The sequence below is a fragment of the Pseudophryne corroboree genome, chromosome 3, assembly GCF_028390025.1.
Source record: "Pseudophryne corroboree isolate aPseCor3 chromosome 3, aPseCor3.hap2, whole genome shotgun sequence".
Classification (NCBI taxonomy): Eukaryota; Metazoa; Chordata; class Amphibia; order Anura; family Myobatrachidae; genus Pseudophryne; species Pseudophryne corroboree.
The window spans coordinates 652,839,396-652,864,600 of NC_086446.1; the positions used below are offsets into that span (position 1 = coordinate 652,839,396).

Consider the following 25,205-nt stretch of genomic DNA (forward strand, 5'->3'; position numbering starts at 1 on the left):
CCCTCGTCACTGAAGAATCCGGGGTACCTGTGAAAAAAATTATACTCACCTCAATCCAGTGTCCAGGTTATAATCCACGTACTTGGCAAAAAAAAAAAAAACGAACACCCAGGCCAAACGGACTGAAAGGGGTCGCATGTTTACACATGGGACCCCTTTCCACGAATGCCGGGACCCCACATGACTGCTGTCACAGAAGGTCCCTTCAGCCAATCAGTAAGCGCTACTTCGTGGCACTCACCTGATTGGCTGTATGCGCGTCTGCTGTCAGACAGCGCATCGCACAGCTCCCTCCATTAGTTTCAATGGTGGGAACTTTGCAGGTAGCGGTGGGGTTACCCGCGATCAGCCGCTGACCGCGGGTGACCTCACCGCTGACGCAAAGGTCCCACCATTGAATATAATGGAAAGGCTTTGCGATGCGCTGTCTGACAGCAGACGCGCATACAGCCAATCAGCAGAGTGCCAGGACGTTGCGCTCGCTGATTGGCTGAAGAGACCTTTCTGTGACAGCAGTCACGGGGGGGGGGGGGGTCTCTGCATTCGTGGAAAGGGGTCCCATGTGTAAACATGGGACCCCTTTCAGTCCGTTTGGTCCGGGTTGCCGTTTTGTTGTTTTGCCAAGTACGTGGATTATAACCTGGACACTGGATCAGGTGAGTATAATTTTATTCACAGGTACCCCGGATTCTACTTGGACAAGTGGACCGAACGTCGTGTCAACATAGGTATGTGTGTGTCGGCAGGTGTGAAATAAAGTTGTACTTTCAAGGTGTGTGTCTCCTGTTTTTATTTGGGTATTTTTTTTCCAGTAGAACTACAGGTACCAGCGGGCCCATTTTTCTCCCGCATGCTGGTACTTGTGGTTCTCCAAGTACCAGCTTGCGGGGGAGGCTTGCTGGGACTTTTAGCACTACTGGAAAAAACAATATTCTTACACTTTTCTCAAGGCTATCAGCCCCCCATCCGCAGCCCTTGGATGGGAGGGGGGGGGGGGGGGGGACAGCCTCGGGCTTCACCCCTGGCCCTTGGGTGGCTGGGGGGGGACCCCTTGATTGAAGGGGTCCCCACTCCCCCAGGGTACCCCGGCCAGGGGTGACTAGTTGGATATTTAATGCCACGGCCGCAGGGCGCTGTATAAAAGTGACCCCCCGGCTGTGGCATTATCTGTCCAGCTAGTGGAGCCCGATGCTGGTGTAAAAAATACGGGGGACCCCTACTCTTTTTGTCCCCCGTATTTTTTGCACCAGCACCAGGCGCAGAGCCCGGTGCTGGTTTTAAAAATACGGGGGATCCCCTGTCATTTTTCCCCCCGGATTTTTAGAACCAGGACCGGCTCGAAGAGCCCGAGGCTGGTTATGCTTTGGAGGGGGGACCCCACGCCATTTTTTTTCGGGATTTTACCATTCCATTTTTTAAAAATAATAATAATAATAATATTTTAAAAAATATATAAATAATACTTGTGCCTCCAAAATCGACAAACCAAGTACCTAATCCCTTCTAATATAAATAGATATGCTATTACCAATAAAAAAAACACCAAAAAAACATGTTTTAAATTTTTTTTATTAGATTCCCCCACCAAAGTGTGGCGGATTGAAAATGACGAATTTACTGTCTAAAAGCACTGTTGTCGAATTTCCAAACGTCAATTGAATATACTTTTGGCGAATTGCTGCATTTGTACCATTGCAGAAATGTCGAATTTGACAAATGTCGAATTTCAAAAAGTCGAATTTTGAAAGTCCGTTTTTTTGACGGAAAGTACTGAATTGCATTGTCGATTTTTTTTTCCGGCGAAAAAGTCCAGTTTTTCGACAATTTCGGGAATTCGACCGCAATTGCATATACCCCAAAGGCTGCATAAAGTTGCATAATAAAGTTCCATTCAATTTTTTTTTTTTTTTTACTATACATATATAAAATAGGTGAAGGACTGCTTGCTGAGAGATAAGTAAACAATGTATCGGTTATACATACTTTCTTTGTTGCCAAAATGATCAGTGTCCTTCCACATCAAGGGAATCCGAAAACCTGTAAAAATGAGAGAGAAAAAATATATAGCTATTTTGTAGATAGACTTTTGCTATCGGATCTAACAATAATAAACTGTAAATCTGTGTGTATGTAGCAAATAAAACAGATAATTTCATTTTACTGTATTCTGATCAAACATTTAAGCTTGCAACACATCGTCAAGGCACCCCAATCCCTGCAAGTCCCTACACTAGCATATACTGTATGCTCAGCACACCATTACATTGCAATTAAATGTACTCACCTCCCAGATACAGAAGAAAACATCTATGCAGGGCCGGCTTGTGATCTACACCCAACTAGGCTTTTATAGCCTTAATTGAAAGCTGCCATAACAGCACTAGGCAAAAGAGAAATATGTCCACACTCTGTTTTACCCATATCATACATGGTACCAGCTGCATGGCAGTATGAATGCTGTATATCTCCCTTTACACTCCAGCCTGTTCTCTTGGCTCCGCTAATGCACACCGCCTCTCCATCCAATGCGTTTCAAGTCCAAAAGACTATTCCTCAAGGTAATATTGTTCCTACATGCATGCATCCCATATTAATAGTACCATTGCATAATGTGGAATCTTATCTTCTGAACTTTTAAAAATAAATTGTGCGTTTTGTACATAAAGCAGTAGTACACTATATTCTTTTATGTTTTCACATATACGACCAACTACAAGCAACTTCTATTTAAAAGATTGGATCAAGACAGTACTGAATTTTTTTTAAATACAGATGCTAAAGAAATCAAAGTTCTGCAAGAAGCATATTTTATTCGTAATGATATCCTGTCTCCTAAAATATAGACCACTCTCCTTTATCTGATTAGACTGTGAATTAAGACGATGATAGAAACAGAGACTGTTATAGTGCTCATTCTAGGATTTTTTTAGGGCATGGTGCTGATCACTGGGGAGGGCACATTTTCATTTTGAAGGGCACATTTATGAGGTGACGCTTTGCGCACAAAGCATAGCGCATATGTTTATAGTTTTTATACATATATTTTCCCCTTAATGTATCATTTACCCCAACATACATATAGGACACCCATGTAACACCCAACATCTGTACTGAAAAAAATACTATATTTGTCCAGTCTTCTTGAAAGAACGGCTACAGCATATACATAATAAGCAGATAATAATAAATGTCTCCTCCACTACTGAAGTAGTTATAATCCTTATGTGTTATAAAATAGAAAAGTTAAGCAGAGGGTTAAAATATACAGCATAGGTACAAAATAAGTCTGTTCTAATAAGGAAATAGTGTAAGCAGTACATGCTCACTGCTTACGCTGTTCTTTCCCTCTATATCAGAGTGCTGTGCTATTTACAGTCCCTCCTCTGCCATCCAATTCAATAAGGATAGAAATTGTTTCCAATTTCAGAGATAGGCAAGGAGTAGACAACTACATTGTAACATTCACTCTGACTGTTACATTCTGTATACAAGGGGGAGATTTATGATCCTGCAGGGTGCACTGAAAAAGGGCAGGGTGCTTTTTCACATTTCAGAAATGGGCAGGGTGCAGCACCCTGCTGAAACAGCCTAGAAGGAACACTACTGTTATTTGAAATTTCTTTATGTTTCTGATCATTAATGTATTTTTAAATTTTGGATCAATAAGATAACCATATTTAAGAAGTGTGGTCTATAACTTGTAGCGCCCAAGGTGTTTTCAGTTTTGGCTCTTGTACTCTGTAGAGCGGCATTATCTCCCAAACAGGTGGAAATCCCCTGGAAGAAGTCCCAGAAGGATGAAATGCATTAGGTTACTGCAATTGTTGCCATCTAGAACACTACTGTAACATACCTCATCCTAATCTTGCCATCGAAAATGCTGGCACACAACACTAATTACAGCTACACAAAAAGTTTAATTGTAACGTATATATCAAAACCATGATGCCAGCATTTCCCTTGTCCCAGGAGATGTAGTCAAAATATCAACATTTACAGTGTCGACGGTCTAAGTTGACACCACAATAGTGACAGTAATGAGGTCAACATTGATAAAGCATTGATACTCTTATAATGCATCATAACACCTCCCCAACACTGACAATGACACTAGCGGGAGGGTGGTCACATGACCTATGGGACTCTGAAGCCACGCTAAATCCACTGCAGCCATTAGGAATGAGTTCAACATTCTAACATGTCAGCATTTCATAAGTGTGTACATGATGAATGTCGACATGTCATACCACACCCGTGTATGCAGAGTGTCACTGAAGTACTGAATGCGTGAAAATATAGAAGAGTGCACTTACAGTATTGTATAGCATACAGCTGAACAGTAATAAAATAGAACATGCAACTATATGATTCTTTACAGGCCTTTACAGACAGACTGCACACAACTGCGATTGATAGGGAAGGAGTGGATGAAATGTGTGCAGAACAGTTAGACAATTAAATTGCCCTCTAAGAGCGAATTTGCATAGTGTTTCAAAGTGCTTGGCACGTCAAACAGGGCTATTTGGCACAATCTGAAGCTAGGTATATACAGATACATCTGTAAGGATTATAGGGGATCAGAAAGAAAAATAATAATAATAATAATAATAATAATAATAAACAAAAAAAAAATAGTAAATCCCCACACAGCTTTATAGAAGATTGGTTTCCCAAAATTACAGGACTTAACTCAGATGGTAAACAAAAGGCCACATATAATGCCCACTTACCCAACCCAGATAGCTCAAAGGTTAGATTGTTCACAGATTATTGTTTTAGAGACAAAGACATGATCTCAAAGCTGCAAGTAACAGAAGTAATCTCAGTCATGATAGTATCAAAATCTCATTTAACCCAGACTATTATGTTGCTTTGCAGGAACAAATAAGCACTTTTTAATTGCAGTGAATGGCAGTTACAGAACGAAGGCATTGCATATACTATGGTCTAAACATGAAGACTCTGAATACTGCATAATACAAAATATTTTTTCCTTTAAAACGTCACAAGAGCCACAGACATGGGCCCTCATTCCGAGTTGTTCGCTCGCAAGCTGCTTTTAGCAGCTTTGCACACGCTAAGCCGCCGCCTACTGGGAGTGAATCTTAGCATAGTAAAATTGCGAACGAAAGATTAGCAGAATTGCGAATAGACACTTCTTAGCAGTTTCTGAGTAGCTCCACACTTACTCGGCAACTGCAATCAGTTCAGTCAGTTTCGTTCCTGGTTTGACGTCACAAACACTCCCAGCGTTCGCCCAGACACTCCCCGTTTCTTCAGACACTCCCGTGTTTTTCCCAGAAACGGCAGCGTTTTTTCACACACACCCATAAAACGGCCAGTTTCCGCCCAGAAACACCCACTTCCTGTCAATCACATTACGATCACCAGAACGAAGAAAAAACGTCGTAATGCCGTGAGTAAAATTCCTAACTGCATAGCAAATTTACTTGGCGCAGTCGCAGTGCGAACATTGCGCATGCGCAATTAGCGGAAAATCGCTGCGATGCGAAGAAAATTACCGAGCGAACAACTCGGAATGACCACCATGGTTGGAGCAGAAACACCTTGATGAGTGACAAAAAAAAAAAAAAAATCCCACACACAACAACAGATTCCAGCCATTAACACATTTTGGGCAGCAACAACAGCCATAGGGGTCTATTCAACTGATTCGACAAATATACGTTATGGTAAGAACTTACCGTTGATAACAAGTCCACAGGATAACAATGGGATATGATGAAGCGACAGCGGATTTGCACCAATCGGTCAAAGCTTTTCCGGCCTCCCAGCATGCAACGGGTCCATCCATATAACCCCGCCTCATGGGTCAGGCAAATCAGTTGTATTTCCAAAGCTCAAGACAGGAGCATCATAGATAGCCCTAATCAGGCGATCAGAACACGCATGCACACCCTTCCGTACAAGAAGGAAGAGGTAAGTGAGTAAAAGGATCCTCAAATCAGGTGCGTCAGGGTGGGATCCCTGTGGACTTAGGAGAAATACTGTTATCAGATGCTCAGATGCTCGCTCCCACAGCCTGCCGTCACCCCCTTTACAGAGCCAGAAGTCAGAAGACAGGTGAGTAACCGAAGTAAAGAAGACTTCAGCATTACTGACGGCATTTTTCTGTGGTACCGCACAGCGGGCAGACGCTGCGCGCCGAGCTCCCACACAAGCAGCACTGCAGGGTGCGGGGGGGGGGGGGGGCGCCCTGGGCAGCTTGTAAATATCCTCATTAAGCAACTGGCAAGACGGGACATTAGTGCCGCGGCACTGTCCCGACCCCCGCCAGTATAAATATTAGAAAAAAACGCGCCAGAAGCGCGCCATTATGGGGGCGGAGCTTCTTCCTCACAGCTCACGGCGCCATTTCCTCTCCTGAAGCTGCAGTGACGCTGATCCTCCTCACACTGACAAGTACCAGGGGGGCAAAATGGAGGGGGAAGGCATAATCGGCCTTACCAGCTTTTCTTCCAGACAGGGAGGTAGTTTGCAACGCAATACAAAAATTGTGTCAAAATCAAGTTATCGTCAAGGTTTCCCAGTCACAACAGGGAGAAGGTTTTTATTCGAGCCTGTTTGTGGTCCCAAAGCCGGACGGCTCGGTCAGATCAATCCTAAACCTGAAATCCCTGAATTTCTACTTAAAGAGATTCAAATTCAAGATGGAGTCTCTCCGAGCAGTGATCTCCAGTCTGGAGGAAGGGGATTTTATGGTGTCGGTGGACATAAAAGATGCCTACATACATGTTCCCATTTATCCTCCGCATCAGGATTACCTGAGGTTTGCAATTCAGGATTGTCATTACCAATTTCAAACGTTGCTGTTTGGTCTATCCACGGCTCCGAGGATTTTCACCAAAGTGATGGCGGAGATGATGGTTCTCCTTCGCAAACAAGGAGTCACAATTATCCCATACTTGGACGATCTCCTGATAAAGGCGAGATCCAGGGACCAGTTGGTCCGAAACGTTGCACTCTCCATGACAGTTCTTCAACAACATGGTTGGCTCCTAAACTTGCCAAAATCACAGCTGATTCCGACGACGCGGTTGTCGTTTTTGGGAATGATATTGGACAAAGAACTACAGAGAGTCTTTCTTCCGGTGGAAAAGGCTCTGGTACTTCAGAGCCTGGTCAAACAAATTCTGAAACCAGCAAGAGTGTCAATCCATCAATGCATTCGGTTGCTGGGGAAGATGGTTGCAGCCCACGAGGCCATTCAGTTTGGCAGGTTCCATGCCAGAGTGTTCCAGTGGGACCTGTTGGACACGTGGTCCGGGTCCCATCTACACATGCACCAGAGGATAATCCTGTCTTCCAAGACCAGGGTATCACTCCTGTGGTGGCTGCACAGCTCTCACCTCCTAGAGGGGCGCAGGTTCGGGATACAGGACTGGATCCTAGTGACCACGGATGCAAGCCTCCGAGGCTGGGGGCAGTCACAATGGGAGAAAACTTCCAAGGAAGATGGTCAAGTCAGGAAACTTATCTCCACATAAATGTTCTGGAGCTAAGGGCCATTTACAATGGCCTCCTACAAGCGGAACATCTTCTTCGAGATCTGCCTGTACTGATCCAGTCGGACAATGTAACAGCAGAAGCGTACATAAACCGTCAGGGCGGAACGAAAAGCAGAGCGGCGATGGCAGAAGCCACAAGGATTTTCCGCTGGGCGGAAAAGTATACAAGCGCTCTGTCAGCATCTTCATTCCAGTAGTGGACAACTGGGAAGACTTCCTCAGCAGACACGATCTCCATCCAGGAGAGTGGGGCCTCCACCAAGAAGTCTTCACAGAGGTGACAGGTCGTTGGGGAGTTCCTCAAGTAGACATGATGGCTTCTCGTCTCAACAAGAAGCTTCAGAGATATTGTTCCAGGTCAAGGGACCCTCAAGTGATTGCAGTGGATGCTCTGGTGACACCGTGGGTGTTTCAGTCGGTGTATGTGTTCCCTCCACTTCCTCTCATTCCAAAAGTTCTAAAGATCATAAGAAGAACAAAGATACGGGCGATCCTCATTGTTCCAGATTGGCCTAGGAGGGCTTAGTATCCAGATCTTCAGGACTCATCGGAGATCCCTGGCCTCTTCCTCTGCGCGAGGACCTGTTACAACAGGGGCCGTGTGTGTATCAGGACCTACCGCGGCTACGTTTGACGGCGTGGCAGTTGAATGCAAAATCGTAGCCCGTAAGGGTATTCCCAGTGAAGTCATTCCCACAATTATTCAGGCCAGAAAAGGGGTAACGTCTATACATTACCACCGTATTTGGAGAAAATGTTTCTTGGTGTGAATCCAAGAAGGCTCCTACGGAAGAATTTCAGCTAGGACGGTTTCTCCATTTTCTACAAGCAGGTGTGGATGCGGGCCTAAAATTGGGCTCAATCAAGGTTCAGATTTCAGCCTTATCGGTTTTCTTTCAGAAACAATTGGCCTCCCTTCCAGAAGTTCAGACTTTCGTGAAAGGCGTGTTGCACATCCAACCTCCATTTGTACCTCCAGTGGCACCATGGGACCTTAATGTGGTGTTGCAGTTCCTTCAATCACATTGGTTTGAACCTTTGCGGAAGGTGGAGTTGAAATTCCTCACTTGGAAAGTGGTCATCCTGTTGGCCTTGGCATCTGCAAGGCGGGTGTCTGAGTTAGCAGCTTTGTCTCACAAGAGCCCTTATTTGATCTTCCATGAAGATAGAGCTGAATTGAGGACACGTCAGCAATTTTTACCGAAGGTGGTTTCCTCTTTCCACATAAACCAACCTATCGTGGTACCTGTGGCTACTGACGCTTTCGTTGAGTCAAAATCTCTGGATGTGGTCAGAGCTTTGAAGATTTATGTTGCCAGAACGGCTCAGATTAGGAAAACAGAGGCTCCGTTTGTCCTGTATGCTCCCAACAAGGTTGGGTGTCCTGCTTCCAAGCAGACCATTGCGTGCTGGATCTGTAACACGATTCAGCAGGCTCATTCCACGGCTGGATTACCATTACCGGAATCAGTGAAGGCCCATTCCACTAGGAAGGTGGGCTCATCCTGGGCGGCTGCCCGGGGAGTCTCGGCATTGCAACTTTGCCGAGCAGCTACTTGGTCGGGGTCAAACACTTTTGCAAAGTTCTACAAGTTTGACACCTTGGCCGATGAAGACCTTAAGTTCGGTCAATCTGTGCTGCAGAGTCGGCCGCACTCTCCCGCCCGTTCTAGAGCTTTGGTATAACCCCAAGGTTCTTAATGGTGACCCCAGCTTCCTCTAGGACGTATGAGAAAATAGGATTTTAATACCTACCGGTAAATCCTTTTCTCTTAGTCCGTAGAGGATGCTGGGCGCCCGTCCCAGTGCGTACTGTATCTGCAGTTAATAGTTATGGTTACACATATGTTGTGTTACGTTTATGGTCAGCCTGTTGCTGCAATTGTTCGTGCCATTGGCCTGCGTTCTGTTGAATGCCATGTTGTGCGGCATGGTTGAGGTGTGAGCTGGTATGAATCTCACCTTAGTTTAACATTAAATCCTTTCCTCGAAAAGTCCGTCTCCCTGGGCACAGTTCCTATAACTGGAGTCTGGAGGAGGGGCATAGAGGGAGGAACCAGTTCACACCCTTTCAAAGTCTTTAAGTGCCCAGGTCTCCTGCGGATCCCGTCTATACCACATGGTTCTAATGGTGACCCCAGCATCCTCTACGGACTAAGAGAAAAGGATTTACAGGTAGGTATTAAAATCCTATTTTCTCCGGCAGGGTCCACAGGTTATCCACAGGATAACAAAGGGATTTCCCAAAGCAATTTAGTGGTGGGGACGCTCCTGATTGGACAGGAGAATCCTTCGCCCGAATTCAGCGTCATGAGAGGCAAAGGTATCCAAGGCATAAGGTCTAATGAAAGTGTTAATGGAAGACCATGTGGCTGCCTTACAAATCTGTTCTGCTGAAGCACCACGTTGTGCTGCCCATGATGGACCTACTTTACGAGTAGATTAAGCAGAGGCATTGGCCGTAACAGGGAGAGCAGCCTGAAAATATGCTTCTGAAATAGTCATCCGAAGCCATCTTGCCAGCGTCCGTTTATCAGCAGGCCATCCTCTCTTGTGAAATCCGTAGAGAATGAGAGAGAATCTGTTTTTCTGATGGCACTGGTACGATCCACATAGATCCTTAATGCACAGACCATGTCCAGCGATGCATCACCCGCTGAAAGGCCCAGTACCTGGAAACCCGGGACTACAATTTTTTCATTAAGATGGAATTTAGACACCACCTCCGGAAGATACCCAGATCTAGTTCTGAGAACTGCTTTATCTGGATAAAAAAAAAATCAGAAAAGGGGAATGACATGATAATGCCCCTAAATCTGATACTCCTCTAGCTGACGCCATAGCCAGTAGAAAGAGAACTTTAGCTGTCAACCATTTAAGATCCACTTTATTAAGTGGTTCAAACGGGGCAACTTGAAAGGATTTCAGGACTAGACTTAAGTCCCAAGGCATTGTAGGAGAAACAAAAGGAGGTTGAATGCGCAGCATTCCCTGGAAAAAAGTATGCACATCCTGTAAATGGGCAATTTTCTTTTGGAACCATACAGTCAATACAGACACTTGCACTCAAGGAAGCCACCTACAAACCTTTATCCATTCCTGCCTGATGGAATGCTAAGACCCTGGAAACTCTGAAAGACTTAGTGTCCATTTAACGTTCACTGCACCAATGAATATAGGTTTGCCATATTCGGTGATAAATGCAAGCTGAGGAAGGTTTCCTTGCTCTGATCATAGTTTGAATTACCTGTTGTGAGAATCCTCTTGACTTCAGGAAAGAGGTTTCAAGCGCCACGCCGTCAAAGACAGTTGATCCAGATGTCTGTGACAACAAGGACCCTGCATCAGAAGATCTGGACGTTGAGGGAGCAGAAGTGGAACATCCATCGACATCCTCTGCAGATCTGTGTACCCGTGCCTTCTGGGCCAAGCCGGAGCCATTAGTATCACGGCACCTTTTCCTTGCTTTATTCTTTCTCACCACCCTGGGTAATAGGGTGATTGGAGGAAACATGTAAGCCAGATGAAAGTCCCATCTCACCGACAGGGCATCCACAAAGATCACTCTGGGATCCTTTGTTCTTGACCCGTATGTGAACACTTTGTTGTTCAGATGGGGCGTCATGAGATCTATCTCTGGCAACCCCTACTTGTCTACTAGAGTCTGGAAGACCTCAGGGTGTAGAGCCCATTCGCTTGTCTGAATGGCGTGTTGACTGAGAAAGTCCACTTCCCCGGAACAAACACTGCAGACAAGGCTGGATGATGAAGTTCTGCCCACTTTAGTATGTGACTTACCTCCTGCACCGCTTTTCGGCTGCGAGTTCCTCCCTGATGGTTGAGGTACGCTACTGCCGTCGCATTGTCCGAGCGGATCTGGACTGGATTTCCACCAAGAATGTCCTTTGCCTGAATCAGTGCCATGTATATGGCCCGAAGTTCCAATATATTTATTGGCAGGCAACTTTCTTCCTTGGTCCACTGCCCCTGAAAACACAACCTTCCTGACACTGCTCCCCAGCCCTGGAGACTGGCATCTGTCGTCAGAATTTCCCAATCTGATATCCAAAAGGGTCTCCCCTTGTCCAGATGGTATGACTGTAGCCACCAGGCTAATGACCTGCTTACTTCTAACGTAAGAACCATAGTCTGTGTTTTTATCGTCTGATGCAACCAATTCCATTTGGCAAGAATCAGACGCTGTAGAGGCCTCGAGTGGAATTGTGCATACTCCACCATGTCGAATGTTGACACCATCAAACCCATCACGCGCATTGCTGCGTGAATGGAAACCTTTTGACTGTGCAACAAGTCCTGAATCCTTGACTGGACCTTGGATATTTTGTTCAGAGGTAAAATTACTCTCTGAAGCCTTGAATCCAGTACAGCCCCCAAGCGAGTCATCCACTGTGACGGAACCAGAGACGATTTTGCCCAAATTTATAAGCCACCCATGGTTCTGCAGACACGTTATTGTCTGTTGCAGATGACAGAGCAATTCCTGCGTCTGTGCCAGGATTAAAAGTTTGTCGAGGTATGGAAATATTCTTATTTATAATATTTATTTATATTCTTATTCTTATCTGGCGGAGATAAGCTGCCATTACCACCATAATCTTGGTAAATACTCTGGGGGCTGCGGCTAACCCAAAAGGTAGGGCCTGGAACTGAAAATGCTGTTGGAGGACAGCAAACCTGAGATAGCACTGATGGGACAGTGCTATAGGAACATGTAGGTAAGCATCCTGTATATCCAGGGATACCATATAATCCCCTGGCTCAATGGTCAAAATGATGGAACGTAACGTCTCCATGTGAAACCGAGGTACCCAAATGTATTTGTTCAGCAGTTTGAGATTGAGAATGGTCCGAAATGACCCATTTGGTTTCTGAACTAAAAACAGGTTGGAGTAAAAACCCTGTCCTTGTTGTGCAGGAGGAAATGAAATGACTACTCCTGACTGAAGCAATTTCTGGACTGCCTCTAACAAAGCCCTGGCCTTTGTCTCTACCCGAGACGGGCTGGTACAAAAAACCTTCGAGGAGGGTGCTTCTTAAAGGCAAACGCATATTCTAGAGATACTACTTCCTGCACCCAGGCATCTATTGTAGACTGCTGCCAGATCTGTGCAAACTGAAGAAGTCAGCCCCCCACCCTGGGGTCCCCCAGGTGGAGGCCCGCACCATCAGGCTGAAGGCTTATTCTCTGTTTTCCCAACCGGTCCTTTGGCAGCCCAATGCTTTTTAGTCTTACCAAACTTGTATTGGGCCTGCTTGCCATCACGTTTTCCTTTAACTTTTCCTTGAGACCAAAAAGCCGGAACTTTAGGTTTGAAATTGTATGTGGAAGGAAACTGGACCTTCTTGGGAGTCTGCTTCTGACTCCAGAATATGTCAATTATTTACCAAAAAAAATATCTCCAGAAAAGGGCAAAGATTCCAAAACCTTTTTAGATTCTGAATCAGCTTTCCGTGTACGTAGCCAAACTGCTCTGCAAGCAGCTATTGTTGAAGCTGATGCCCGGGAGGCAATAGTACCCATATCCAATACTGCTTCTTCCAAGAACATTGCAGCCTGTTTTATATGTGCTATATAGGATTTTTGCTCTCTAGACGCTATTGAAAAATCTCCATCCAATGCATCAGCTCAGGCAGCCACTGCCTTTGCCATCCAAGCTGAAGCCATGCCTGTCCTTATGACTGCCCCAGACAGGGGAAAAAATGTTTTTTTTAGAAAACCATCTACTCTCCTATCTGTGACATAATGTAATGATGTTGAAGGCAAAGGTAATGTAGATTTTCGCACTAATTGAATTACATGCGTATCTACTTTAGGAGCCACCTCTCTTTTTAAAACAATCCCCAGCTGGAAGAGGATAATTGGAATTCCATTTCTTAGGAATTCTAAACTTCTTATTGGGCGTAGCCCAAGCCTCTTCCATGATTTCAGTCAGCTGATCTGACCCTGGAAACTCAGTCTGAACTGTTTTGGGACGTTTAAACACAGGTGCCTTGGTTTTTAACACTGGCTCTGCTGAATCCTCTAAGGACAGAATGGCTTTCATAGCTTTTATTAACTCAGTTACAGCCACTGAGCTGAAACCTTCCTCCTCCTCTTCGTATGCCGAAGTAGAATTTATTGAGCTTTCATCTTCCGATGAATCCTCATCTAAATCATGTGTAGTCTGTGAGGGTGAAGATTTACTTACCACCGGCTTATCAGCTTCTTTCTTTTGAGAGACTGCTGCTGGAAGTGATACACCATAGGTGGGGAGCTGCATGTAAGGGTTAATAGTGTAACATATCCCTAGTACAGGAGTTGGAGGAATTATCTGTTCAGCTATACTGGATAAAGTCTGTGCAAACATAGCCCAAGATGGATTCATCTGCACCTGAATCTGCCTTGTATTTTCAATAACCCCTGGTGAAAGCTAAAACAATTTGCACATAAACCATCCTGAACCAGATCCTGAAAGGATAACACAGCTTTGCAAGACAAATATGATATGAGTGTTGGCGTTTGTGAGTGTACCTTCCTCACCTTCGCCGATCTTAGACATAATAAATAATAAACATTTCCACAGTGTACTACACAATTTGTGACTGTAATCACTTTAAACTTCTTAAAATAGGATTTTGGTTACCTACCGGTAAATCCTTTTCTCATAGTCAGTAGAGGATGCTGAAGTCCACATTAGTACCATGGGGTATAGACGGGTCCACCAGGAGCCATTGGCACTTTAAGAGTTTGAGAGTGTGGGCTGGCTCCTCCCTCTATGCCCCTTCTACCAGACTCAGTCTAGAAACTGTGCCCGAGGAGACAGACATCTTCGAGAGAAGGATTTAACACAGATAGTGGCGAGATTCATACCAGCTCACACATACAAGGCACATCAAGCTAACTTAGCTTGAAAACTCAGCAACCGCTGAAAAATTACTTCCCAAGTAACAATGCAGTACTCAACTAAAACGAAGTTGTACTGAACCAAACAACGATAGCAGGAAAACGAAGCGCTGGGCGGGCGCCCAGCATACTCTACGGACTACGAGAAAAGGATTTACCGGTAGGTAACCAAAATCATATTTTCTCTTACGTCCTAGAGGATGCTGGGGTCCACATTAGTACCATGAGGATGTACCAGAGCTCCCAGAACGGAAGGGAGAGCGCGGAGGCTCCTGCAGAACTGATTGACTGAACTTCAGATCATCAGAGGCCAAAGTATCAAACTTGTAGAACTTTGCAAACGTGTTCGACCCAGACCAAGTTGCAGCTCGGCAAAGTTGTAAAGCCGATACACCCCGGGCAGCCGCCCAGGAAGAACCCACCTTAAGATTAGAGTTGGCCTTGACAGACGTAGGACACGCCAATCCTGCCGTAGAATATGCATGCTGGATAGTGAACCTGATCCAGCGAGAGATCGTCTGCTTAGAAGCAGGACACCCAATTTTCTTGGGATCATACAGGACAAACAGAGTCCGTTATTCTGTGACGAGCAGTCCTCTTCACATAGATTTTAAGAACCCTTACAACATCCAAGGACTTTGATGAAACGGAGGAGTCAGTAGCCACTTGCACCACAATAGGTTAGTTGAAATGAAATGCCCACACAACGTTCGGAAGAAACTGCTGACGTGTCCAGAGCTCAGCTCTATCTTCGTGGAAGATCAAGTATGGGCTTTTACAGGACAAAGCCCCTAACTCCAACACATGTCTAGCAGAAGCCAAGGCCAACAACGTGACAGCATTCCATGTAAGAAATTTGACCTCAACCTCCTGTAGAGGCTCTAACTAGTCAGATTGGAGGAACTGCAACACCAAGTTAAAGGTCCCAAGGCGCCGTAGGCGGTACATAGGGTGGTTGGATGTGCAGAACGCCCTTCAAAAAGGTCTGAACCTCAGGCAGGGCAGCCAATTGTTTCTGGAAGAAAATGGATAGGGCCGAAATCTGGACCTTCACAGATTCCAACCTTAGGCCCATAACCACACCGGCTTGTAGGAAGAGGAGAAACCGTCCCAGTTGAAACCCCCGGCAGGAAATGTCTTGGACTCACACCAAGATACATATTTTTTCCAAATTCGATGGTAATGTTTAGACGTTACTCCTTTCCTAGCCTGTATCGGGCTAGGAATAACCTTGTACGGAATGCCCTTCCGAGCTAGTATCAGGCGTTCAAACTTAGCCGCGGTAAGTCTTGATAGGCGAAAGGCCCCTGCTGCAGCACATCTTCCGGAAGAGGCCTCGGCTCTTCTTGCAGTAGATCCACAAGATCAACGTACCAAGCCCTTCTTGGCCAGTGTGGAGCAATGAGGATCGCTTGAACCCTTGTTTTCCTTATGGGCTTTAGTACTCTTGGGATGAGTGGAAGTGGAGGAAACACGTACACAGACTGGAACACCCACGGAGTCACTAGGGTGTCCACCGCAACTGCTTGCGGGTCCCTCGACCTGGAACAATATCGCTGAAGCTTCTTGTTGAGAAAAGAGGCCATCATGTCGATCTGGGGTACGCCCCAAAGATCTGTTACCTCCTTGAACACCTCCGGATGGAGACCCCACTCCCCAGGATGGAGATTGTGTCTGCTGAGGAAGTCCGCTTCCCAGTTGTCTACTCCCGGAATGAAGATCGCTGACAGCGCCAACGCGTGTTATTCTGCCCAGAGGATGATACTTGTTACCTCTAACATTGCAGCTCTGCGCTTTTTTCCGCCCTGTCGGTTTATGAAAGCCACTGTTGTCACATTGTCCGACTGCACTTGAACGGCCAGATTTCTCAGAAGATGGGACACTTGAAGAAGACCTTTGTAGACAGCTCTTAGTTCCAGAATGTTTATCGGCAGGCCGGCTTCCAGACATGACCACCTTCCTTGGAAGGTTTCCCTTTGAGTGACTGTGCCCCAGCCCCGGAGACTTGCATCCGTGGTTAGAAGGATCCAGCCCTGAATCCCAAACCTGCGGCTCTCCAAAAGGTGAGGCAGTTGCAGCCACCAGAGGAGCGAAATCCTGGCCTTTGGTGACAGACGTATTCTCTGGTGCATGTGTAGATGGGATCCCGACCACTTGTCCAGGAGTTCCAGTTGGAAGGACCGAGCGTGAAACCTCCCGTACTGTAGGGCCTCGTAAGAGGCCACCATCTTTCCCAGAAGGCGAATGCACTGATGAACCGACACCCGGGTTGGCTTCAGGACATCCCAGACCATTGTTTGTATCACCAACGCTTTTTTCTCTGGAAGACACTCCCTCTGCACTTCGGTGTCAAGGATCATTCCCAGAAAGGACAACATCCTGGTTGGTTCCAAATGTGATTTTGGAAGATTCAAGATCCAGCTATGTTCCCTGAGAAGCTGGGTCATGAGAGCTATGGACCGTAACAGCTTCTCCTTGGACGATGCTTTTATCAGCAGATAGTCCAGATATGGAATTATGTTCACCCCATGTCTGTGGAGGAGAATCATCATTTCTCTTACGTCCTAGAGGATGCTGGGGACTCCGTAAGGGCCATGGGGTATAGACGGGCTCCGCAGGAGATAGGGCACCTAAAAAGAACTTTGACTATGGGTGTGCACTGGCTCCTCCCTCTATGCCCCTCCTCCAGACCTCAGTTAGATCTTGTGCCCAGAGGAGAATGGGTGCACTGCAGAGACCTCTCCAGAGTTTTCTGTGGAAAAAGAATTGTGTTAGGTTTTTTATTTTCAGGGAGTCCTGTTGGCAACAGGCTCCCTGCATCGTGGGACCGAGGAGAGAGAAGCAGAGCTGGCTTGTCAAGTTCGGCACTGCTTCTAAGGCTACTGGACACCATTAGCTCCAGAGGGAGTCGGAACACAGGTCTCACGTGGGGTTCGTCCCGGAGCCGCGCCGCCGTCCTCCTCACAGATGCCGAAGGTAGAAGCGGATAGAGAAGACAGAAGACATCTTAGGCGGCAGAAGACATCAGATCTTCATGAGGTAAGGCGCGCAGCGGTAAGCTGCGCGCCATTGCTCCCAGTCACACACACACAGAGCAGCACTGAAGGGTGCAGGGCGCAGGGGGGGCGCCCTGGGCAGCAATAAACCTCACATTTTGGCACAAATACAGTGGGATTAAACTGCGGAGGCAGTAAATCTCTGATCCCCCGCCATTCTATTGAAAAATCACTGGGACCGAAGTCCGCCGTCGGGTGGGCGGGGCTTGATCCTCAGCACTAACCAGCGCCATTTTCTCTGCAGAAGCTGCATGAGAAAGAAAACACTGGCTCCCTGGTCTCTCCCCTGCTGAACACAGGCTGGAAAAAAGAGGAGGGGGGCACTTTGGCGACGCAGTGAGTGGGAATTGACATAATATATATAAAAAAGCGCTATCTGGATATATTTTTTTTCCCCCAGTGTTAAGCGCTGGTGCGTGCTGGCATACTCTTTCTCTGTCTCTCCTAAGGACCTGGTTGGGGTTTTGTCCCCTTATAGGTTAATCCCTGTGTGTGTGGGGTGTCGGTACGTGTGTGTCGACATGTCTGAGGCGGAAGGCTTCTCCAAGGAGGAGGTGGAGCAAATGAGTGGTGTGTCCCTGTCGGTTGTGCAGACTCCAGATTGGATGGACATGTGGCATACGTTGCATGCGAGTGTGGCATCTTTACATAAAAGGCTTGATAAGGCTGGTTTAGGGGGGACATCAGGCGGTCAATCCTCAGATTGGACCGACTCACAGGGCCCGTCGGGGTCTCAAAAGCGTCCCTTAACACAAGACACCACTACTGACACGGATTCCGATTCCAGTGTCGACTATGACGAAGTAAAATTGCACCCTGGGGTGACTAAAACCATTCAGTGTATGATTGTGGCAATAAGGGATGTGTTGCATATTGTGGATGAACCCTCGGTCCCCGACACAAGGGTACACATGTTTAAGGAAAAGAAACAGATTATTAATTTTCCCACATCTCATGAATTAAATGAGTTCTTTGGAAAAGCTTGGGAGACTCCGGATAAGAGACCGCAGATCCCCAAAAGAATTTTGATGACATACCCTTTCCCTAAGCAGGACAGGGAGATTTGGGAATCACCCCCCACTGTGGACAAGGCCCTGACGCGCTTGTCCAAGAAAGTGGCGCTACCGTCTCCTGACATAGCGGCCCTTAAGGACCCTGCAGATCGCAGGCAAGAAACTACCTTAAAGGGTATTTATTCTCATACGGGTGCTGTGTTAAGACCGACGATTGCGTCGGCATGGGTGTGTAGCGCAATTGCAGCTTGGACAGATGAGCTGACAGATCAATTTGATACTATGGATAAGGATACTATATTCCTAACTCTTGCCCATATAAAAGACGCAGTCTTATTTATGAGGGATGCTCAAAGGGACATTGGATTGCTAGCTTCTAGGGCAAATGCCATGTCTATCTCAGCGAGAAGATCCTTATGGACTCGCCAATGGACGGGTGATGCGGATTCCAAAAAACATATGGAAGTACTACCCTATAAGGGTGATGTATTGTTTGGGGATGGGCTGACGGACCTGGTTTCCACAGCTACAGCAGGTAAATCTAATTTTTTACCATATATTCCCCAATAGCAAAAGAAAGCAACACCCTATCAGATGCAGTCCTTTCGGTCGCACAAGTCCAAAAGAGGTCGGGGATCCTCTTTCCTCGCCAGAGGTAAGGGCAGAGGCAAGAGAGCACCTGCTTCGGCAGGTGCCCAGGAACAAAAGTCCTCCCCGGCTGCTCCAAAAACCTCAGCATGACGCTGGGACTCCCCTGAGGGAGTCCGCACCGGTGGGGGCACGTCTTCGACTTTTCAGTCAGGCCTGGGTCAGTTCGGACCTGAATCCCTGGGTGTTGGAAATAGTTTCCCAGGGTTACAAATTGGGATTCGAGGATGTGCCCCCGAGCCGATTTTTCAAATCGGCCCTACCAGCTTCCACATCGGAAAGGGTTGTAGTGTTAGCTGCAATTTAAACGCTGTGTATACAGCAAGTGATAATCAAGGTTCCCCTGCACCAGCAGGGAAGAGGTTACTATTCAACCCTATTTGTGGTCCCGAAACCGGACGGTTCGGTCAGACCGATTTTGAATCTGAAATCCCTAAACCTGTACATAAAAAGATTCAAATTCAAAATGGAATCTCTCAGAGCAATAATAGGCAACATGGCGGAGGGGGATTTTATGGTGTCTCTGGACATAAAGGATGCATACCTTCATGTCCCCATATATGCCCCCCCATCGGGAATACCTGAGATTCGCTGTACAGGATTGTCATTACCAATTTCAGACGTTGCCGTTTGGACTTTCCACGGCCCCGAGGATTTTCACCAAGATAATGGCGGAAATGATGGTGGTCTTGCGCAAGCATGGAGTCATAATTATCCCATACTTGGACGATCTCCTGATAAAAGCGAGATCAAGGGAGAAATTGCTGAGCAGTGTGGCGCTCTCTCTGAGAGTGCTCCAGCAACACGGTTGGATTCTAAATCTACCGAAGTCACAGTTGATTCCGACAACACGTCTATGGGGAACTCCTCAAATAGACATGATGGCGTCACGCCTCAACAAAAAACTTTGGAGGTATTGCGCCAGGTCTCGGGACCCTCAGGCAGTAGCAGTAGACGCACTGGTAACACCGTGGGTGTTCGAATCGGTCTACGTGTTTCCTCCTCTTCCTCTCATCACTAAAGTGTTGAGGATCATAAGACGAAGAAGAGTACAGACGATACTCGTTGTCCCAGACTGGCCTCGAAGGGCCTGGTACTCGGATCTACAAGAGATGCTCACAGGAGACCCTTGGCCTCTTCCTGGGAGGGAAGACCTGTTGCAGCAGGGGCCCTGTGTATTTCAAGACTTACCGCGGTTACGTTTGACGGCTTGGCGGTTGAACGCCGAATCCTAGCAAAAAAGGGGATTCCGGAAGAGGTCATCCCTACTTTAATAAAGGCTAGGAAGGAGGTGACGATAAAACATTATCACCGTATCTGGCGAAAGTATGTGTCTTGGTGTGAGACCAAGAATGCACCAATGGAAGATTTTCATCTGGGTCGTCTTCTCCACTTCCTACAGACAGGTGTAGATATGGGCCTGAAATTAGGCTCGGTTAAGGTACAGATTTCGGCCCTCTCGATTTTCTTTCAGAAGGAATTGGCTTCTCTTCCAGAAGTCCAGACGTTTGTAAAGGGAGTGCTGCACATCCAGCCCCCTTTTGTGCCTCCAGTGGCACCATGGGACCTGAACGTGGTGTTGCAGTTCCTAAAATCACACTGGTTTGAACCGCTTAACAAGGTTGAGTTGAAATTTCTTACCTGGAAGGTGGTCATGTTGTTGGCCTTCGCATCAGCAAGGCGAGTGTCAGAATTGGCGGCTTTGTCACACAAGAGCCCCTACTTGATTTTTCATGTGGATCGAGCTGAATTGAGGACACGTCCGCAATTTTTGCCTAAAGTGGTTTCTTCGTTCCATATGAATCAGCCTATTGTGGTGCCTGTGGCTACAAGTGACCTGGAGGATTCCAGATCCCTGGACGTAGTCAGGGCCTTCAAAATTTATGTAGCCAGGACGGCTAGAATTAGGAAAACAGAGGCTCTGTTTGTCCTGTATGCGGCCAATAAGATTGGCGCTCCTGCTTCGAAGCAGACAATTGCACGCTGGATCTGTAGTACGATTCAGCAGGCTCACTCTACGGCTGGATTGCCGGTACCAAATTCGGTTAAGGCCCATTCCACTAGGAAGGTGGGCTCTTCTTGGGCGGCTGCCCGAGGCGTCTCGGCTTTACAACTTTGCCGAGCGGCGACTTGGTCGGGGTCAAACACTTTTGCTAAATTCTACAAGTTTGATACTCTGGCTGATGAGGACCTAGCGTTTGCTCAGTCGGTGCTGCAGAGTCGTCCGCACTCTCCCACCCGATTGGATGCTTTGGTATAAACCCCATGGTCCTTACGGAGTCCCCAGCATCCTCTAGGACGTAAGAGAAAATAAGATTTTAAACCTACCGGTAAATCTATTTCTCCTAGTCCGTAGAGGATGCTGGGCGCCTGTCCCAGTACGGAAACTCTGCAAGACTTGTATATAGTTGTTGCTTACATAAGGGTTATGTTACAGTAGACATCGGTCTTGGACCGTTACTGTCGTTTGTTCATACTGTTAACTGGTTATGTATGTTCCAGGTTACATGGTATGATTGGTGTGGGCTGGTATGAATCTTGCCCTTGGATTGCTAAATCCTGCCTTGTATTGTCCATCTCCTCTGGGCACAGTTCTCTAACTGAGGTCTGGAGGAGGGGCATAGAGGGAGGAGCCAGTGCACACCCGTAGTCAAAGTTCTTTTTAGGTGCCCTATCTCCTGCGGAGCCCGTCTATACCCCATGGCCCTTACGGAGTCCCCAGCATCCTCTACGGACTAGGAGAAATAGATTTACCGGTAGGTTTAAAATCTTATTTTCCGTCATCACCTTGGTGAATACCCTCGGTGCTGTGGAGAGGCCGAATGGCAGGGCCTGGAACTGAAAATGACAGTCCAACAGTGCGAATCGAAGATAAGCTTGATGCGGCAGTCAAATCGGAATGTAGAGGTACGCATTCTTGATATCCAGGGATACCAGTAATTCCCCCTCCTCCAGACCTGATATCACTGCCCTCAGAGACTCCATTTTGAACTTGAACTCACTCAGAAAGGGATTTAGTGATTTTAAGTTCAGAATGGGCTGACAGAACCATCTGGTTTCAGTACCACGAAAAGGTTCAAATAGTAACCTTTGTTTTGCATATGAGGTGTAACTGCCACAATGACTTGTGCCTCCACCAACTTCTGGACGGCTTCTTGCAGGACAGTCCTGTCCGCCAGCAGAGCTGGCAAGCCCAATTTGAAAAATCGGTGAGGAGGGAGATTTTGAAATTCCAGCCTGTACCCCCGAGACACAATATCTTGCACCAAGGTATCCAGGCCGGATGACACCCAGAATTGACTGAAATGCCCAAGTCTCGCTCCCACCGGCCCCACCTCCGGGGCGTGCAGTCCACCGTCATGCGGAGTACTTTGGTGTACATGAAGTACGTTTCTGTTCCTGGGAACCTGCAGCCGCAGGTTTATTGGACTTGGGCCGACCTCCCCGAAAGAAGGTGTTGGATGTCTTGGCCTTTCTGGGCTTGGGAAACTGAAAGGGCTGTGATGTAGCTGAAGAAAAGGGTTTCTTCAGAACAGGTGTAGCTGAGGGAAGAAAGGGCGATTTACCCGCCGTAGCCGTAGAGATCCACGCATCTAACGCTTCCCCAAAGAGAGCCTGACCTGTGTAGGGTAGGGTCTCCACACTTCTCATGGATTCCGCGTCGGAAGACCACTGGCACAACCACAGTCCTCGACGAACTGATACAGACATGGAAAAAATTCCCGCAGCCATGGAACCCAGATCTTTCATGAATTCTACCAGAAATCCCGCCGAATCCTGAATGTTACGTAAAAACAATTCAACATCACATTTCTCCATAGTATCCAAGTCTTCAAGAAATATACCTGACCACTTAACTATAGCTTTGGCAATCCAAGCACTGGCAATAGTGGGACGTAATATTGCCCCAGAAGCCGTGTTCATGGATTTGAGCGTATTATCAATGTTACGATCAGCCGGCTCTTTCAAGGCGGTAGATCCTGGAATCGGTAAAACCACCCTTTTTGAGAGTCTGGTGTCAAAGTCGAAAAATATTCCAGTACACACATCACGTACTAACAACACACACATGCTCGCTGCGCGTGCACTTGTTCCGCCGTGCGTGCAACATATCCGCAATTTGCGTATGGTCGCTCCCGCGGTCCTGCGCGTGGTATGGGTATTTACGGCAGAGTTTGTGAGCGCGTAGAGGGTTATCAAAACATTACATATTTAATCCAAATAGTGCACATTGTACACATAGCCCCCCTGCACTACATCAGCAAGTATCAACAGTTTAAATGATTCCAGGACTAAGGGATTCGCCTTTGCATGATAGGAAGGGACAGACTAAGGTTATAAGGTGATGTCTGGTATCCAGCTGTAGGGTATTTTAAGGGTAACATTCCAGTGTTGGTTAGAGGAAGATCGCATGTTCCTGCGTATAGTTATGTGCAGAAGTAGAATATAGATATAAACTGTATTTACTGTATATTATGTATGCGGCGGGAATCCAGAGGAGACCACCCACAAGAGCAGTTGAGAAAGACATCGCCCACCTTTTCAAATCAACCTATGACCTCTCCTGTAATGTAAAGATGTATCCCTGTGTCCAATGGACAAAGGGATTACAGTATCCATTGTATTGCTTTTGGAAGTAGTGTATAAAAAGCCTGTTGCTGCCTGGCCGGTCAGAAGACTCTTAACGCTATCTACCTGATTAGCGGAGGACTGGACCAGGGAGCGTATGCGAATATTCTCACGTATGTACATTGACTGTAGCCATTTACTCTGTTGTATTGTAGTGTATAAATTGTATTGTTAACCCCCTTCCAGATATATACTCTGTGGTGTCGGAGCCCAGTGTTTAACTACAAATCGGTGTTGTGTCCTCTTTTCCCTGCTAGGGTTTAAAGCGTATTACATTACCTAACTGTATAAGGTTTGAAAGTGTATTGATAAGGTGTGTACGCGCTGCGGGTACTTTGTACCGTCAGCGCTGCATAAGGTTTAAGGTATAACATCATTGCATTGCATTACTACTAAGGTGTAAAGTATAGCTCTGGGTGTGTGCGCGCTGTGTGTACTTTGTACCCCCAGCGCGGCGTTTGTACGCTAAGTCCGTACACGGTACGAGACTCTGTACGCAAATAGCGTACAAAGTATGTAGAGTGCATATTAAGTCTAGCGGCCGCAGCGGCTCCATGGTAAAAGTGTGTTTAAAGGTATAGCTTTATGGTTTAAGATAATATCGACATTATCATTGGATACCGACGCGTCAACAATAGGTGGGTTTTCCCATTTTTTCCTATCCTCTACCGGGAAAGGAAATGCTACCAGAACCCTTTTAGGTATCTGGAATTTTTTATCTGGTGTTTTCCCAAGTCTTTCCAAAAATAAGAATTTACTTACCGATAATTCTATTTCTCATAGTCCGTAGTGGATGCTGGGAACTCCGAAAGGACCATGGGGAATAGCGGCTCCGCAGGAGACTGGGCACAAAAGTAAAAGCTTTAGGACTACCTGGTGTGCACTGGCTCCTCCCCCTATGACCCTCCTCCAAGCCTCAGTTAGGATACTGTGCCCGGACGAGCGTACACAATAAGGAAGGATTTTGAATCCCGGGTAAGACTCATACCAGCCACACCAATCACACCGTACAACTTGTGATCTGAACCCAGTTAACAGCATGATAACAGAGGAGCCTCTGAAAAGATGGCTCACAACAATAATAACACGATTTTTGTAACAATAACTATGTACAAGTATTGCAGACAATCCGCACTTGGGATGGGCGCCCAGCATCCACTACGGACTATGAGAAATAGAATTATCGGTAAGTAAATTCTTATTTTCTCTGACGTCCTAGTGGATGCTGGGAACTCCGAAAGGACCATGGGGATTATACCAAAGCTCCCAAACGGGCGGGAGAGTGCGGATGACTCTGCAGCACCGAATGAGAGAACTCCAGGTCCTCCTCAGCTAGGGTATCAAATTTGTAGAATTTAGCAAACGTGTTTGCCCCTGACCAAGTAGCTGCTCGGCAAAGTTGTAAAGCCGAGACCCCTCGGGCAGC

The 25,205-nt window shown here is 46.7% G+C and overlaps 1 protein-coding gene across 1 annotated transcript in view; it reads right to left on the bottom strand.

Moving 5' to 3' along the window:
- RTKN2 (rhotekin 2) overlaps nt 1–25,205 on the bottom strand; it is a 414,584-nt gene that overhangs the window by 209,880 nt on the left and 179,499 nt on the right. The window contains exon 4 of the mRNA XM_063961816.1: nt 1,984–2,037. Coding sequence (XP_063817886.1) covers nt 1,984–2,037 — 54 coding nt within the window. The remainder of the gene's footprint in view (nt 1–1,983; nt 2,038–25,205) is intronic.